This window comes from Poecilia reticulata, chromosome 2 (genome assembly GCF_904066995.2).
Source record: "Poecilia reticulata chromosome 2, P_reticulata-male-v2, whole genome shotgun sequence".
NCBI classification, from domain to species: domain Eukaryota; kingdom Metazoa; phylum Chordata; class Actinopteri; order Cyprinodontiformes; family Poeciliidae; genus Poecilia; species Poecilia reticulata.
This window is the reverse complement of record NC_088831.1, coordinates 21,257,274-21,276,546: the sequence shown is the minus strand read 5'-3', so window position 1 is coordinate 21,276,546 and position 19,273 is coordinate 21,257,274. Positions and strand designations below refer to the sequence as shown.

General features: G+C 39.8%; 1 protein-coding gene across 1 annotated transcript; it reads left to right on the top strand.

Annotated features, from left to right (window-relative positions):
* The first annotated feature begins 285 nt into the window (after positions 1-285).
* il1rl1 (interleukin 1 receptor-like 1) lies at positions 286-18,729 on the top strand. Its single transcript, XM_081600333.1, has 12 exons — positions 286-352; positions 2,910-2,976; positions 7,117-7,363; positions 11,223-11,406; positions 11,539-11,689; positions 11,959-12,024; positions 13,160-13,286; positions 13,548-13,696; positions 14,667-14,804; positions 15,819-15,983; positions 16,155-16,288; positions 17,643-18,729. Exons 2-12 carry the CDS (start codon positions 2,913-2,915, stop codon positions 17,889-17,891), a joined length of 1,674 nt encoding a protein of 557 aa, XP_081456459.1. The 5' UTR covers positions 286-352; positions 2,910-2,912; the 3' UTR covers positions 17,892-18,729.
* The last annotated feature ends 544 nt before the right edge of the window (positions 18,730-19,273 follow it).

Below are 19,273 nucleotides of genomic sequence, written 5' to 3'. Positions count from 1 at the left end.
ACATCCAGGAAGGAAAACAAGCCAATTAAGACCAGCACGCGGCTCATATAAGACAGGACAGCGCTCTGCAAACAAGAGAGAACCGTGAGTCAGGCTGAAGAACCGTAAACTGTCAAGAACTTCTTCCACAAAGAGAGAGGAGCAGCAGGATCGCATCCAGCGCTGTCTGCGCTCCTGCTGCTCTTCTTCTTCCTCTTCTGGCTCTCTAAGCAGCTCTGGCGTGAGCGCGCGCATATTTCCGTTTCTTTGTTTCTTTTTTTTTTTCTAGCAATAGGGGAGGGTTGATGCAAAAGATAAGAGCTCGGGCTGGCAGCAAACTTTTCTCAGAAGTCAGTCAGCCTGAGCCGTTGAGGTAAGCAGAAACTTATGTTAAATGTACATGCGGTCGTGTACTGCGTGCTTTTATACAAACGAGCGGGCTGCTAAAATCATCAAACGCTTCTTATAATTAGTGAATTAGGCAAGAATATACTGTTCCTAGTTTTATTGTTACGATTGAGGTGCAGACAGAGGTGGGCAGAGCACCCGAAAACTGGGCAGAGCACCCGAAAACTGTCCATCAGTAAGAGTAGCACTACTTCAACATATTCTTACTCTAGAATTAAAAGTAAAAAAGTAACCTTACGTAAGAGTAAAGCAATTATTTGGTAAAAAGCATACTCAAAGTACTAAGTAAGAGATTATCGTAGCTAATATTTAGCAATTACATCATCAGACGGACCAAAATATAAGGTTAAGTGGAGGTTTTGGTATTTTAAGGACCAAAATGACAATAATTCTTGTAAGTAACAAAAAAAATAACAAAATTAGACAAATAAAGATGTTTCCAAATCAGTTTCTTTCAATAAAAATTGCAAACTTTTAACAAAAAACTGCAGGTGTGCATCTGTGTCTGGTGAATTTTTGGTTGAAACATGTTTCCTGCGGATTGAAAATCCAGAAATATTATTCAAGTATGATTAGCTATGCTTCATGGTAAAATTACTCAAGTAAAAGTAAAAAGTACAGTGTGGTTGAAATACTTCTAAAACTAAATTTTTCAAAAAAAAGTTACTCAAGTAAATGAAACTATTTACTACCTGACTCTAGGTACAAATACAACTTTTGTTTAAAGATATTTTATTTCAAAAAGGTGAGTACTAGTTAAATTTAATCAGTTGCAATTACTTGAGGAACTGCTTGGGAAAAATACTTATAAGTAGTTTTCCTTGACTGTACTTTTTAATTTTCCTTGCGTAATTTAATCATACTGCATTGCTTCTTTTGAGTAAAATTTCTGCAAACATTAACCGATGTGAGTCACATTGGACACATTTGAACCAAAACATGCACCGACACATAAACACACCTAAAGTTAATGTTAAAGTGAGATTTTTTTTTACACATGCATCATTGCTCTGTTATTGCCTGTTCTGACATTTTTACTAACTTCACAAGTTTTATATTGAAAAAGAAAAACATTTGGAAAATGACTGGCTCAATTTGACATTTAGTTATAGTGGCATTTACTTGTAATATTGTTTTCATTTTAGTCTTTAAAATACTTGACTTTGTTCATAACTTTACATATTTAAGTGTTGTCCTTATAAAGTAAATCAGCCATTGTTTGGTGTTTTTAAACAGTTAATCTCAGTCTGGTGAGTTTTATTTCTCAGCAAATCTTTGGGTAACTAAGTAATAGCTGCAGATGTTAGATATCAAAATGCATAAAGCTTTTGATATCTAAGCTTTTGTGTTTGCAGCTGTATTGAATGACTGGATATTAAAATCAAACGACAACACAGAGACCTGACGTCTAAAGGCTTTTCAACATCCTCCAAATAGGGTTTTTTTCTCTTGTGGTTGTTTTTAATGTGGGCAATGTGGCTCATTCAGCCGTATGAGAACTCAAGAAAACAAAACAGATCCGTCTGTCACACTTTGAACCCGTTTGTTCAGATGTTAACTTGCTTTATAGATATGCAGTCAATACAGAGAGACAAAACACAGCATTGTTATAACCCCACCCATCCATTTATGACAAGCTACATAAACAGCCGAACATGGACGCTAATATAAAACCTGAATTTCTTAGTAGAATTATTAATGTTTTCACATGCTGAAAAAACGTCTTGACACAAAAGCATCAGTAGAACTTGAGGATTAGAAGATGTTCATAAATAAATTGTGGATTATTTCAAAAGTTTACTGAACTCTAAACTAGTAGAATAGTGCAATCGAAAGCCACGCTGAAGACATCCTGTGAAAGTCTTGGTAGCTGTGTGTGATTATTGAGTATGGTAAGTTAAAATGAAAAACAGTTTGAAATACACTGATCATCCAGATATTGCGTCGATGAATCACAACAGTGAAGCCACAGTTGACTCAAACCGCCGACAAAGGAAATGAGCAGCACCTCGTTAGTTCAGTCAGTGGTATAAAGTTACATCACTCTGTCCCTTTTTCAAAATACCTGCTGTAAATTTGAACCACTGTCAGTCAAATCCAGAATTGAAACAGGACAGTATGAGACTCAGCCTGCACAATCTAAAAATTGTGAGTTCACACTTCTCTGCTAACAGGTTTTCTGTTGTAGCACTGCAGTGAAAGTTCATTAAGTGTCTGAGTTTTTACTGACAACAACTTCTGGTTTATTGTATTTATAGCTACAAAGAAAAAAAACAGGACAAGGTTTCTGCAGTTCTCTAGTTTGTGAAACATGATTTCTGATAACGTCCTTCGGAAAATGATTTTGTAACTGCACAGATCGTAATCATCTGCTGAGAAAACTTACTGATGAACTTTCCTGTTGTCAAAGATAATCTACCTGTGAGACGGAGGAAAAATAAGATTATTTAAGCCACATCCGTGAGAAGCAGACAGGAATTTGAAGAGCTGAACAGTTTGAGAATGAACTTTGTCTCTTTCAGCTAATGGACGTCTCCAGGCTTCTCCTGTCCGTCGTCATGGTGATGTCCACATCTGATGGGATATCAGGTAGTGTGTGCACAAAGAACACAGACAAAAGAAAAAAGTTATTACTCTTCATCATTTAGAGGAATGAGATGCAAGATGTAAGAAATATCATCAGCTTTGTGATGTGACTGCAGAGTTTATGGCTTATGATGAGAGACACAGTTCATAATGTGAACATGCACACCAGAGGGCAAATTTAAAGGAAACAAAGCAAAGTTTGTTTTAACTGACTTGGATGACAAATAACAGAGAAAAACAAATATTCTGGGAATGATGTCATCTCTTAGACCCCTTCATGGTAACTCCCCTAAATGCACAAATGTGCATTGATTTTAGACAGAAGCACCACAACACAAATCAAACAGTAATTAAAGGTCAAACAGTGGAGACGGTAGAAAACTACAAATATCTCAGGACTATTTTGGATAATAAGTTAAAATTTACCTGCTATTCAGAGAACCTGCAAAAAAAAAGGCCAACAAAGATTGCTTTGTCTAAGAAAACCCTCAGTTTCAAGTTGATAAGTCAATGATCTTATTTTATAGATCATATACTGAATTTGTGTTGACTTTTTCTGTCTTCCAAGCAAACAGAGGTTGGCTTGGAAATCTTAGTATCAGGGCAAAAAATGCCCTTAGGAGTTAGGAGTTGAACAATTCTCACTTACAGAACTGCTTAGTAAACAGATAATCAGGAAAACTAAAGCCATTCTTGCTGACAGCCCTCATCCTTCACATGCTGAGGTCCAGTTTCTGCCTTCAGGCCTCCAGCTCAGCCTTGCTAGGCCAGTGTTTCTCAACCTTTTTCAGCCCAGCGCCCCCCTAGCCTTTATCCAGGTCCCCCCCCCACCCCCCCACCCCCCCTCCACCACCACCACCACCACCAAAGAATTTGCAGGCTACTTTGCACTGACTATTATTTTATCATTAATATTACTATCACTATTGTAGATGTTTTGATTTTTATGCTTGTTTCTGTATTTATCATCAAAAATAATTTCCCAGAGAACAAAAAAGCCATGGGAATAGAAATTATTTTCACAAGTGTCTACGAAAAATGCAATGAACGTTCAAGTTAAAATCTGTAGGCCTATCAGCAGCCAATCAGAGTGGAAAAATATTCTTATTCTGTGTCATTTTCTAGTTGTTAAATCTTCCACAAAATGACCAGATAAAAGATGTTCAACATGCCAGTTTAAACTTTGAACTATTTGCAAAACGACTAAGCTCTGCAACATTAAAACATGGATAGAACTGTAACTACATTAATCATAGCTCTTCTTCTCTTCAGTGTTTGTCAGTTTCTGGTGTAGCACTGTGCTGCCTTCAGGAGAATGGGACATCAGAGTACCATCCATAAAATTTCACCCACATGGCATTTATTGTGAAAACCAGAGCTTTCAGTGGAAAAACAAAAGTTCCACGTCCTTTTAATGTCATACAGATATGAGACAGAAACATGGATTATATCTTTATATAGACCTGTCTATTGATTATAGATTATAGTTTTACTGGACAGAAATTACAAAGAACAAATCTGGTTCTTAATCAAATCCTAATGAGTCAAATTGAAAATGTCATGGAGTCATCAGCCTGATGACATTAACACTGACATGAAAAATAATATTGAAGAAATAAATATATCAAATCTAATTAAAAACATAAAATAAGTGATCAGTTCTTTACTGTTATGGTCTGTAAGATATATTTATTATCAGTACTAGATATGGTCTCAACAAATCCATGACATTTCAACAATATTATTTTACCTTTTATCTGGAAATAGTGTCTGTTTATTCTTGCCATACAGTCCTCTGTATTAATTATTGCTCGAAAGGTCTTGCCATACCAGTTTATTCCTCTGTATTTACTTTAGCTTCTTAGTTTCTTCTTGCATTTTGTTCTTCATTCATTTCCATTTAGTTTCCTTTGATTAGTATTATCCTCTGTTGGTTTATTGCTATGTCCACTTTAGTTTCCTGTTGCTACATTTATTTGATCATTTACTGACGCTTCACTCATCACCTGCTGCGCCGCCTAATCATCATGTGTTTCACATCATGTGATTTTTCACTGTTCAGCGTCAGATTCTCTGTTTTTATGCCATAATTCACATCTAGTTCATCGCTCCGTTTTATGTCCCACTTCTCCTGTTTCAGAGTTTTGCACAATGTGCGCGTCTTTTTTTTTACCCCTTAAGGTGCAGGGCGGTGGGGAAGCGTATCGATGGGGAAAAGGCAGACTGACATAAACCTTTTGAAACAACAGAAACAATTTCGGTATTCTGATTATTGAAATTTAAAAGTGCTGTGCTGTTCTATCACACCCGTTTCATATTGGACCACTTACAGCACCAGTGTTAACGGTGCTGTAAGCGTGCTTACAGTGTGCTGTTAATGGTAGTGATACTTTCTAGCAAGGTATCGCTTGAAAGTGATACCTCGCTTTCTATGCTTTAAGTGAAAGGACAACAGGAGGACAAACCCCAGGTAGGCACCATATTTGTGTAATTTGTGAATGATGTCAAGACTTATATATTTTCAGAAACTTTATTTCAGACAAATTATGATCAATAAATAAAACCTAGTACAAGTTAGGGCTGTGAATTCGGTTCAGAATGTTTTGGCGATGAACTATGAAAGGGAGTCAGTTCATTTTAATCTGGCTGAACGGAGGTACTTCAAACACATGACCAGGCCTAAAGTTTAACATAATCTATTAATTTCCTCATATTTAAATCCATGTAGCGTTAATATTTCAATGTAGCACCACACATGACAAAGCAGCAGCTCCAGATCTGAACATAAACAAATATTCTTACCTGACTGTATAGCAACCAGCATCATCAGCGCTGATGTTTAATAAAAACAGCGCTCCTCCATGGTAATGTATCCTGTGTGTCTCGTCTGTGGTGATATTCATGACCTCTGTGCCGTTTTTGTACCACGTAATGTTTTCATCAGGCAGGTTGGGGTCATCCATGTCGAAGGGCACATAATAAAAAGCTGATACCTCGCTAGAAAGCGAGGTATCAGCTTTTTATTATGTGCCCTTTATTATGTGCCCGTCTTCTGAACGCCCCCTGGGGGGCACCCATGGAGGGATTTCTTTATTTAAATTGGTTCATTTTTCAGAGGGATACAAAGTGAGGGTATCGTGATTTTAGTAATTACATGTTTATAAGAGCGATTTTCTGTTGTCCTTCATGGAAGCGGGCAGCCTTCAAATGGAAATAAAACACTTTTAATATAAGTTGCTGCTTAACATGATCACAGAACTGCCAAAACATATGTAGAAAAATACCAGACAAAGTGAATCTCGGCAACGTCATCAACCGGTGTAATGTTGAACTGATGCGGTGAAGCTACCAGTAGCAGGAACGGAGCTGCACCAAGAAGCTAACAAACACTGAATAGAAGAATAGCTGCCATCTATACAGTTGCAGCCAAGCATGGTTTAATGTTACACAACACAGTTTTAGCAAGTTGCTCAAAGTTTAAACTGGTATTGTTGTGTATTTAAGGTGTAAAGTTTACCTTCGACCAAACGCCCCCCAAACGCATCCCAGCGCCCCCCTTTTGTAAAAAATTCCGTCAGTGCCCCCTGCCGTCTTCTGAACGCCCCCTGGGGGGCGGTACCGCCCACGTTGATAACCGCTATCCTAGTATAAAAAGTAACAGAACAGGTACAAACTCTTTTGTTTCTGCACAAATTTCTCATTTAGAAATTTAAATTTCTCATTTAAGGTAGAATGAGAAATTAGAGGGACTCACACCTGATTGTTAGTGTTCATAGCAACTGTTGATCAACAATGAAATATGCTGCTGTACTCTTCCTGTTATTTATTGATTTATATTTGATGTTTTTTTGTATGTTATTGTTTTATTTTTACTTTCATACTTTGTTTTTTAGCTTTTATATTTGCTGTAACATTAATTGCCCTTTTATGACACAAATAAATCTGAATCTGAATCCCCTAAATCCTTAATTAAGCAAGAAAGAGAGTGAAAGTGCCTCTATAAAGCACATTTTAAAAGATCAGTTCCACAAAGAGCTTTGCAAAGGGGTAGCCAAAAGAAGGTAAAATTAAATGTTGTAGTGCATTTCCATTAAATATTGACCATTCTTGTTTTTATGCATTCTTCTTTCCCCTCATGTTCAGAAGCATCAAATTCTTCCTGCTTTCACCTGGACAAGGAAAAATATAAAGTTATTGAAGGTGAAGCTTTTTATTATGTGCCCTTCGACATGGATGACCCCAACCTGCCTGATGAAAACATTACGTGGTACAAAAACGGCACAGAGGTCATGAATATCACCACAGACGAGACACACAGGATACATTACCATGGAGGAGCGCTGTTTTTATTAAACATCAGCGCTGATGATGCTGGTTACTATTCTGCCAGGTAAGAATATTTGTTTATGTTCAGATCTGGAGCTGCTGCTTTGTCATGTGTGGTGCTACATTGAAATATTAACGCTACATGGATTTAAATATGAGGAAATTAATAGATTATGTTAAACTTTAGGCCTGGTCATGTGTTTGAAGTACCTCCGTTCAGCCAGATTAAAATGAACTGACTCCCTTTCATAGTTCATCGCCAAAACATTCTGAACCGAATTCACAGCCCTAACTTGTACTAGGTTTTATTTATTGATCATAATTTGTCTGAAATAAAGGTTCTGAAAATATATAAGTCTTGACATCATTCACAAATGACACAAATATGGTGCCTACCTGGGGTTTGTCCTCCTGTTGTCCTTTCACTTAAAGCATCCTTTATAGCAGCTTACTTCCCAAAACAGCTTCTTTTATTTATCTATTTTAATAGTTTCATCAATAGAAAAAAAAAACCTAATATTTTAGTATATATCGCTCCATTTAGATTACATTTATAATTACGGCCACTTTTAACTGTCTTATTAACATCATGTAATTATATGCTATGAGTTTTTTTTCTCTCCTTTTTTTCCTCTTTGCTTCACAGTCAAAAACCCACAGGAATTATGAATAATACCGATAGTTGAATCTGTCTCATTCACTAATGCCTGTACCTTAAAGGCAAACGCTTGGCAGAATCATTAGGAGAGGATTTTTAAACCTACTTACAAGTGGAAAAACAAAGGGAGAGCAACACGGTGATGCACAGAAAGAAAAATGTGAAAGAATGGATTTGACTACAAGGCAAAAGTATTATACATATACTAATAATACATAGGAGGGGGATTACTAGGTAAATGATCAGGCAAGTCTAATTAACTGATTTGTAGTAATGGTTTAGGAATATAATCTGGGGCACCTGATGTAGACTGACAAGTAAAGCCTGCAGGGCCAACATAGGAAAAAGACAGACAAAACAACACATTATGTAAAATACTAAATGCAGAGGAAACATCTGAACATAATGACAACAGAGAAATACAGGGATGACTCAACAATCACAAACACTATGAATATCGAAACAAAGGAGTGAACTGAGCACAGAATAACTGTGACTAACAAAATCCACAGGTTCTAAAACTGTATACAGTATATGTACAAAAAATAGTTTCCATATTCTTTCTGAGTGCATGTTTTTCTGCACACCTGCACAGCAACAGTGTGTAATTGGAGGCAAGATTACATTTATTTAAAGAACCAAGAAATGATGAGCTAAACAACAATTGTTGTGCTTCCTGTTAGTCAGTAAAAATAACTAATCTGTTGGATCTGGTAAACTTTATTCTGCCATGTTCATCACCAACATAATGAAGAGTATGAAACCCCTTACATGTGCGACTGGCAAACTGAAGACGCCTTTTATCAAGAGCCTTAAGGTTGAGGATGCATCCGTCTTTGTTGGTTTTCTATTTGAGACCACAACACGTAACACTGAACTTTCTTAGTTGCACCACTTTAATTGAACTGGTTACCAAGCAAAGCCTTTTCTCTGCAACACATTTAATTGACTTAAGTGCATCAACAAGGGAGAAGTTATCAGCGACACCAATTGTGTGGAAGATGTACAGTACTATTAAGTTCAGGCAACAGACAAAGCTAGTTTTTTACCTGCAGGTGTGCTTCTGACAATAATTTTAATTCCCTTTGACTGCCATTAAATGAAAGAAAGCCAACCATTGTCGTCCATTAAAACAATGAAGTACCCACCTTGACTACCCCCATCTGATTTCCAGAAGACGCATCAGTGAACGGAACCGTCTCTAAGTTACCGTTTTCGCTTCGTACAGAGGGTCTCAGCTATTAAGAAACGATTGCATCCTGGAGGGATGGACACTGTTGAAGTTTAAATTTCACCCAAACACCAACATTTGGCCATGACATGGGTAATGCACCAATACGAATCTACAAAGCTCACCGGAAGTTGCCTGCCCTGTAAACAACCGTCCTCATCTGCAAAGAGAGACGTGGCAGTTCAAACGACGCAGCTGCTAATGCTAATTCAGTATTTGGAGGTGTGACCAACTCTTGACTGAACAGGGTTGTTCAGTTCCTCCTCTGCCATTGCTAAAACTACAGGCAAACTGCAACTTTTTTTTTTAGTTTTTCTTTGCTTCATCAAATGATGCGTCATTATTCGTATCGTGACCATCTGCCTGGACATGAATATCTCCCAGCTGTGAGAAGTCAACTGATCCACTGTTGCCAGCCACTTCTGCAGGCTCAAGCAGCCATAACAGTTCTTGTTCTTCCCAGTTGCTTTGCTGTCATGCCCCAGGACTTTTGGGGCATGACAGGCCCAAAAGTCCTGTTACTGTTGTGATATGCTGTCTGCATTTCTGATGTTACAGTCTGGATCTGGTAAACTTTATTCCGCCATGTTTGTCACCAAAACACATGCAGCATAGTATAAATCTCATGGCATGTGCTTAGCAGTGGTGCCCAAAGTGGGTTCTGGAGGGCCGGCATCCTGCATGTTTTCATTCTCTCCCTGGTGATAACAACAACCTTTTCAGCATGTCAATGTTCTTCTGAGGTCTTCTAATGAACCGTCATTTGCAGATTTTCAGATTCTCTCTAAAATTCTCAAGCAACAAGTCAAGAACATAGATAATTATCTTTCTATTTTCACATCTTACAAGTCCTTCATTGATAAAATTTTTAAAGTACACCTTACAAAGATTTCACAGTACATCACTCTTACTTCAATCAACCTGTTGCTCATTTCTTACTACTAGTTACTTTCAAAAACATTTTTTTCATCCTTGCTGACCTTCAAGGCCTTTTGAGCACAATGGATTTACTGTAACCTGTGGAGGCAGACTATTAATCAGGAGAGCTTAAAGTAAATCAGGAAGAACTAAAAACAGTGGGCACCTACAGTGTTTTGTGGTTAGCTGTGCCAGCAGACAAAGTCAAAATAGCATCCATAGGTGTTCAACAAACACCAGAAATTACTCACTTATTATTGGAAACTTTAAAATTGCTCAGTTTATCATACACACAGATAATGCTTCAGCAACCACAACAACAAAAGCAGAGAGACATTGCACTGAGTCTCTCTGCTGAAAAAAGTGAGTTTTCCCATCTCCACATCAAGGCAGGAAGTGATGGTTTTAGTGCAGAAACTTCCCACATATAAGGGGAATTTCCAGAGATTGTGTTATTAGTGATAGCAACATTGTGTTGGCAGACCAAAAAGCTAAATTTGTGACCATTTTGCTGTCATGCTGTTTAATAGCATAACGCTGTTAGTCCACAAGCTGATAGTAGTTGGTGAGGTTAATAAGACAGTCTGCTCCTGTAGCTAGTCTGCAAGTCATTGGCTTAGTAGACACACTGCCCCTGGTTTACCAGCTGATGCTTAAGAACACAGTGAAGTGACGGGCGGCGCTCCTCTTATTTTAGTCTGTGTGTTAAGCAACCAGAGATAGTTTCAAACAACCAAATTTGGTGTTCTTATAAATGAAAGAAAGGAGCAGCGGCCTCCAGTCATCCGGGAAGTCAGCAAAAATCCAGAGAAAAGTCAGGTCACTGAGACATTATCTCTCAGATTTAATTTTATATGATGAGAAATGTCATTGGTTAGCTTTTAAAACTGATTAATATACCTTGGTACCACTTATTGGCCCGTGGATAGGTAGTGTGTTGCACTTTTACTCTTAAATTAACTGTTTTTAGTCACAGCACAGATCTGAGGGCATTTATGACCTTTAGAAAATTTATTAATGTAGCTTTGTATTTTAACTCTGTTGTATTTCTAGGCTACAAGATCATTTTTCTTCTTTGATGTTTCAGCTTATCTGTGAATGTTTCTTTCTCCACAGGCACATTGAGCCATCAGGTGAATGTTTCTACTATCATCTGGAGATCGAGGTCTTCAGTGAAACAAGTCATGAGAATCTGACCTATGGATCTATCAAAAACTCTGACCAGAACAAAAACATTCCTTGTCCGCAGCCTGTTAAAGACACATGTAAAACATTTAACGGGAATTTCACGTGGCTCAAGGTAAGGGAATCTCTGATTACTTTATTTTGTGAAAACACATCGCAAAACTGGTCAGTTTCTAAAATGTTAACAGAAGATTATATTTTACTTTTTTTTTCATTGTTTCTAACATCTGTCTTGTTTTTATTGCAGGGCAAGAAACTCATTCCTGATCAACACAGAGAAAGCCTGTGGGTAAATGATGCAACAAAAGACGATGAGGACATCTACACCTGCATATGTACCTGGACTCACAACCACAAGCTGTACAACTCTTCTGGTTCCAGGAGACTTTTTGCTTTAGGTGAGTCCTTTTAGACTGTTGGGTGTTCAGATGAAGACAGGAATGTGTTTTGCCCTAATAAACATAAAGTGAAGTGAAAAAGTATTTGCTGCCTCCACTGATTTATTCTGTTTTTGCTTCTTTGTCACATTTGTTTCATCAAACTTGTATTAGATTCTCACTTTAGTTGATTTCAGTTTATATGTATAGTTTTTGTTCTTAATGCAGCACTCTGCAGTGCCTAACAAAGCACAACACAGTGAAAACATTTCAACTCTGCTCACTTGTAGAAACAGCCATCTTTCCAGATGTAGAAATTGTCTCTCCAACCAGCAAGGAGCAGTTGGCTGATAAAGGTAAGAAATCAGCTTAAAACATTAGAAAGGCTATAAATCCCTCCCTTAAAGTTCGAGTCCCGACTGCTAGTGAGTTCTGGTCTGATGCTTTGCTTTAAACCGTAACGGGGCATAATTATGCTGTAATGTTATTTCCCCTCCTATAATCACAGGCAAGTTGTGAAAATTCACTGATTAAAAAAATACTTAGGATGGATTTTCTCATTTCTTGTGTTGCTAACAGAAGTTTATTTTGTGCCGCCATGTTTAAATAGTCATTATCCATCTAGTAGCACCGATTAGCATAAATTACAAAATAATAAAAATGAACACAATTTTGTTGGCACCAAACATGCAACATTTAATGGCGTCTGATATTGTTTTTTCCACACAACTTTAGTTTTAGTATAGCTGTTGCTTAAGGTGAATATTTTATTGAATTAAATAGCATTCATAAAACAATATGTTCCCTTTAACCTTTTACCATCTGAAGTTATGGACACATTTTTTAGAGAGATATTTGTATTATTTCTACACTTTTGCTTTGTTTGCTTTTGTTTTAAACTTATTTTGTTTGTATATAAGTTTGTTTATTATTTTATTACACCATGTTTAATAAAGTCAAACTCAAACGTTTTTACTGATTAAGGTTTCAGTAGAAATAAAACACTGTTATAAAACACACACACACATCCATCCATTTTCTGTCCCTTAGTGGGGTCAGGAGGGTTGCTGGTGCCTCTCCAGCTAACATTTCAGGCGAGAGGCAGGGTAAACCTGGACAGGTCGCCAGTCTGTTCTGTCGCAGGGCAACACAGAGACACACAGGACACACAATCATGCACACACACACTCACACCTAGAGAGAATTTAGAGACCATTTAACCTTTTTGGAGTGTGGGAGGAAACCGGAGTACCCAGAGAGAACCCATGCATGCACAGGGAGAACATTCAAAAACTTTGGGCTGGGACCTTCTTTCTGCATAGCAACAGTGCTCACACACACACACACACACGCACACCCCCCCACACACACACACACACACACACACACACCCATACACACACACACACACACACGCACACACACACACACACACACACACCGTGAATGGAAACTATATGTTAATGTAACAAACCATCATGTGTTCAACAGGCTCCAGCGTGAAGCTGAACTGCACTGTTTACTGTGGGATTAATGCAAAACGGGACTGTGAGGCCACATGGTGGATTAATGGAAACCCAGCGAAGCAGATGGACGGATACAACGAGACCACCACATTGTAAGTCTGAACATTATGTCAACTATTCTGTGGCTAATTTAGATGAAAATTCTGAATTTTAATCTTTTCCTGAGGGGAGCCAGTGTACCGTTAGAGTATTTTATAATAATGTATTAGAAAAATGAAGGAAAGTTAATTAAATATCCATTAAGGAAACTGACATTTAAATTGATGTCCTAGTAATTAAGTCAATACTCAGTAAGTATTTATACACCACTGATGTTTGTACAACTTTTAATGAAACATTATTTTATTTCTTAGAGACGTTGAGGATCCTTCAAAGAGAACCTTCTCCACAACAATCCTGACCATCCAAAGGGTTTCTGCAAAAGATTTCCAGAAGGAGTTTAAGTGTAACGGCTCAGGATTTTATACAGGAAACTCTGTAACTTTAATTCTGAAGCAAAGAGGTTAGTGTCACCATATCTTCCTTCTGATGTTCCTCTAAACTTTTCAACTTCTGGTCTAAGATATGACTTACAGGAGCTTATAATCCTTTATGTCACAAGAGATACTATGCTAATGTTGCAAAAAAAAAAAAGAAATATATATATATATATATATATATAACTAAATCAAAGATAAAAGTAATTAATGTAGAATCAATAATCAGCATTCTGTCATATCTGGGTATATTTGGGTCGGGATTTTCTTTTAAGTTCCATTGTTCTTGTCAAAATCTGCCAATTTCTCTGTTTAAGATGTTACCATATTAGTTCATTTCTCTATTTTAGTTTGTTTTTGTCTTCAGTTTTCTGTATATTATTTTCTTTAGATTTTTCCCAGGTTTTGTTCTTTGGATTTCAGATCATTTTAGTCTCACTGTAGCTTCTCTCTTAATTATTCTCCTTCCTCAGTTTCCTTGTTATTCTCTTTCATTCTTCTGACTAATCTCTTAGTTTTCTTGTCACGTCACTACCCTGCTACGGTGGCCACGGAGGGTCAACAGAATGCAAAAGCCGCAACACAACAGGAAAAGGCACAATTCAACAACAAAAAGCCACAATGCAATCAATGTTAACGAAAGTCATGCAAGCAAAGTCATAATTTCTGATTTAGTTAGTTTCTGTTTTAGCATACATTTGCGTTTAGCATGACTTCTGTAACCTTTTGCTGTTGCATTGAGGCTTTTGCATTTTGCCCATCACACTCATGCATCAATTGGCTACCATTTACATTTATTAGAAAAGCACTTAAGTAAACAAATAAGTTTCAATAGTTTTTTTCTGATTTCTAAATCCCAGTGGGTGGCCTTGACATCGGTATTCTGACCTCTCTGGGAACATTTGGCTTAATCCGCTCAATTAATTTCTGTTCTTAGCTGAGTTTTGTTGGATTTGTCATGAATCTTGCTGAAACATCTTTATATTTGTCTTCCAGAGTCCATCATTCCCCTCATCGTTTCGGGGGTGTGTGTGTTTGTGACTGCTGTGTTCGCCGCTGTGCTGGTGAAATATTTTGCCATTGACCTCGCTCTGTTGTTCAGGCCCTACTTCCCTCCAGGAAGATGCAATGAAGGTACGAAATAGTCAAGGTTTTCCTTCTTCAAAAGATGAAACCTGGAGATTTCTATCAATTGAAGCAAAAGGCTCCAAATAAATAAGCTGAATTTAAGTCACTTATCAGTATTTTAACCAGTCACAAAACTGAACAATGCTAAATAACTGCTTTTTATACAATTCTGTTTTAACTTTATGTGAATATCACATTCATTTTGGGCCTTTCGTGGTTAATTTGAACCATTCTTCTTTGGGCTGGAGTGATGATACAACAATTTGAAAGAATTTGAGAAACAAAAATGTAGTGCACAAGTTTGAATATGACATTTTTGGCAGCGTATTGATCACAGAAAATGCTAACTTAATTTATATTGCTTGACTTGTCTGCACGTTTCAACCATCATGACCCAAAATGTTACTCCAAGATTAAATGAAATTGGTTACGATGATCAAGAACAACCCAGGAAACGAGAACGTTTTTAAGTCTATCAAGAACTGCCAGGTATTTCTTCATCAATACCAACTAAGAAAGAAACACTTGGTCTAAAATTAACATTATCAAACTGAGTGGAAAACTAAAGGAAGACGACCAGCTAAAAATAGTTCAAATTTACCTCAAACCATCTGGGGAGTTTCACAGCCCATGTCTGGCAACATTCAGAGGTTTGCCTCAGAATCTCCCCATTGCTCTTCAACAAGTGGTCTGAAAAGGAAAATAATATGGCGGTGAGGAAAAAAAACAAGAAGTTTAATGGGACCACATCCAAATCGTGATCTGTAATCAGTTACTCATCAGACATGATAGCTGTTTTTCCTTGCATGTAGTTTAGTAGTGCAGTTTCAACAAAACAAAAAAAGGCAAACTTTGAGCTTAGAGTGTAAGAGGCTGAAGAGCTGGGTTTACTGTGTGTTGTCTTAAAGGAGAGGTAAACAGTTCAGGAAGCAGGTTAAGGCAACTGTGATTTAAGTTAGCAGAACAAGTCACTCCCTGCTGAATGGGAATCTTAAAGATCTTGTTGTTTGTGTGACCCAGATATGAAGATGTACGATGCCTACGTGGTTTATCAGACACAGAGCTTAGACAAGGAGACCGAAGACAAACTGTGCAACTTTGTCACAAAGACTCTGCCCTCGGTTCTGGAAGAAAAGTGTGGATATCGACTCTTCATCCAGGGAAGAGACGACATACCGGGGGAAGGTCAGTAATTTAGCCTGTTTGTCCTCAGGTCCACTTATAGAGCATCTGTCTGCAGCAGAAAGACATCAAACAAGTTCAAGGGGTGTGAATACAGAGAATCAAGAGTTAGGATTATTGCGCATCAGTGGATGAAATGCACTTGAACTAATAAGTATTGTTCTGATCCATCAGATCGTGTGGAGCTGGTGGAGAGCTGCATTAAGCAAAGCAGGAGGCTGATGGTCATCCTGACACCAGGATCAGGACCTGAGATGATGGAAAATCCCACCTCAGACCAAACCTCAGTCATTGGGTTTGACTGGCAGGTAAGAGTCTGGGGGTCAAAGGGCATGGAGTGGGATTAATCCAGTTCATATTCTTCTTGTTTCAACTTAAATATACATGTTTACAATGCTAATGCCAAGGCAGCAGATCACATTGCAACTCAATATTTTCATATTACAGTTTTTCCAGGTGCTTTGATGTATTTCTCTGATTAGAAAATTCAACATTTGTAATTTCATTCTTAGAAGCTCCATCCTAAATCAATTGTTTCCATACATTTCTCTGCTGCTTTTGAACATCATTTCCTTACATAATGTCCGTCAAAATCAACTATATCTATCAAAGCTGAATGAGTTGTTTCCTACAAGACCTGTAAACGGGATGTCAAAATCAGTCAAGCTAATTCTTTGCATGTTATTTTCCTAAAAGTGTTTCCCAAGTTGAACAGTTTCTCTAAGGTCAAATGAGGTTAAGACGAGGTCTCACACTACTAATGTACTGTGTGAAACAGGAGCTGGAGCCAATGATGAGCCACCCACCCACAGTCACTTACGGTTTTTATTGATTGCAACTCAGACTCCGCATTTTTGAAACCGTTGACACACAGACCTAAACAGCAACACTTGTGGTCAAAGTGACACCTTTGGTTCACAAAACATTTCAAATATCAATTATTACCGTCAAATTGAACAACTTACAGCCAATTGTCTGAATTCTTCCAATCAACTGGTACATAATGGACAACAAAACACAGCACTCACCCGTCGATGTTGCCCAGGAGTGAAGCATCATATTCACTAAACACAGCGACGTGTAGCTCTATATTTCAAACAGCGTCTCCTACTTTTGCTGAGTATTTTCAAGTAGTACTTTAAGCTTTTTTTCACACTAGAAAACCTTTCCAGAGAGAAATGTCATAATGAAGTCCAGCTTAGGCCATTTGACCCTCTGATTCATAGTCATGGTGTCGGGACTTTTCATTTCGCTGACGCTGTCATTGACATGGACTATTGAACTTGCGGACTGAACTGTGAATAACAAGCTTTTGCAGGATATCACTCAAATTTTGTAATTTGTACCGCTTTAAAAATACACTAACTGTTGTGCAAATGTCAAAACCGATGTGAGTAATGCCATCCATCCATTTTCTTTACACCCTTGTCCCTTAGTGGGGTCGGGAGGGTTGTGAGTAATGCACCAAAGAAAAAAATATAAAGCGTGATAAATAGTGTACCATAGCAACAACTGCCTCTGAGGTGAAGTAGTCTACAACGGCCACGGTCTCTTTTTCCTTCTATGAACCGCTGGCTGGTCGTGGCTCAAGCACGTCGTAAATAATAAAATATTTGTGTTTTTCTAAACCGGTGTACTGAATGTGGTCTAAATATTCTCCAGGTTGGGCTTCACCACGCGCTGGTGCAGAGAGAGATAAGTGTGATTCTGATCCAGCTCGGAGAGATGGGGCCACAAGGATACGCGCACCTTCCTCCAGGCCTGCAGCACCTGATCCGTCAGAGCGCCCCCATCAGGTGGCCGAAGGGCTCACGGACAGCCTCCAAGTGCAGCTCGCGCTTCTGGAAGAGAGTGCGATACCTGATGCCAGTCCGACCCGCCAGAAAACGAGATTCATCTGCCATCATCTAAAACCGCTGAGCTTTGAAATGTGAACATGAAAAATTAAACTGAAATGACGGACGGATTCTCTACAATGAATAAAGATGAAGGACTTTATTTAATTTTAGTTCTACTTTAACTCTTCAAATGTTACTGTCATGAGCGGTGGTTGATAGCGGTGAGGAGATGACGCTGAGACCCAGGTTATGATGAAAAACGATGAATTTAATGACAAAGAACTACAACAAGGAACAGCGGGGAAACAGCACGAGGAAAACTGGCAGCACGGAGACAGGTGACATCAATTGACAAGGACCCGACGAAGAACACAGACAACAGGGGAGACTAAATACACACGGGGTAATCACGGGAACGAGACACACCTGGGAGACAATCAACGGGGAAAGACGCAGAGACAGGACTAACAAGGAACAGGATCACACAGAAACTCAAAAATAAACACATAGAAACACGGATCATGACAGTACCCCCTCCTCAAGGGGCGACTACCAGGCGCCCAACAAGAAAAGTCCAAAAAAACAAAAAACAACCCAACAGGGTGGGCGGAGGGGCGACGGCAGGAGGGCCAGAGTCCAGAAAACAAAACCAGATCCCAACAGGGTGGGCGGAGGGGCGACGGTAGGAGGGCCAGAGTCCAGAAAACAAAACCCAGGTCCAAACAGGAATCCAAACACAAAAAACCCTTCCGGGGGCCGTCCACGGCACAGGAGGTAGACCTCTCGTGGGAGGTCCGGCGGGCGGCGACGCAGGAGGCGGAGCTTGAGCCGCGGTGGGCGGCGACGCAGGAGGCGGAGCTTGAGCCGCGGTGGGCGGCGACGCAGGAGGCGGAGCTTGAGCCGCGGTGGGCGGCGACGCTGGAGGCGGAGCTTGAGCCGCGGTGGGCGGCGACGCTGGAGGCGGAGCTTGAGCCGCGGTGGGCGGCGACGCTGGAGGCGGAGCTTGAGCCGCGGTGGGCGGCGACGCTGGAGGCGGAGCTTGAGCCGCGGTGGGCGGCGACGCTGGAGGCGGAGCTTGAGCCGCGGTGGGCGGCGACGCTGGAGGCGGAGCTTGAGCCGCGGTGGGCCGGTCGGAGCGCCGGCTGCTGCAGGCGCTGGAGACTGGGGTTCGGGCGGAGCATAGGCCGTGGGCTCGGGCGGAGCATAGGCCGTGGGCTCGGGCGGAGCAGAGGCCGGGGAACCGGCAGGACGGCCGGGCGGAGCAGAGGCCGGGGAACCGGCAGGACGGCCGGGCGGAGCAGAGGCCGGGGAACCGGCAGGACGGCCGGGCGGAGCAGAGGCCGGGGAACCGGCAGGACGGCCGGGCGGAGCAGAGGCCGGGGAACCGGCAGGACGGCCGGGCGGAGCAGAGGCCGGGGAACCGGCAGGACGGCCGGGCGGAGTCTCGGGCGGAGC

Bases quoted from the DNA above. Each gene is read 5' to 3' on its own strand.
- il1rl1 (XM_081600333.1), top strand. From the start codon at position 2,913: ATGGACGTCTCCAGGCTTCTCCTGTCCGTCGTCATGGTGATGTCCACA. The intron at 2,977-7,116 runs GTAGTGTGTGCA...CCTCATGTTCAG, and splicing joins CACATCTGATGGGATATCAG to AAGCATCAAATTCTTCCTGC. The intron at 16,289-17,642 runs GTAAGAGTCTGG...AATATTCTCCAG, and splicing joins TCATTGGGTTTGACTGGCAG to GTTGGGCTTCACCACGCGCT.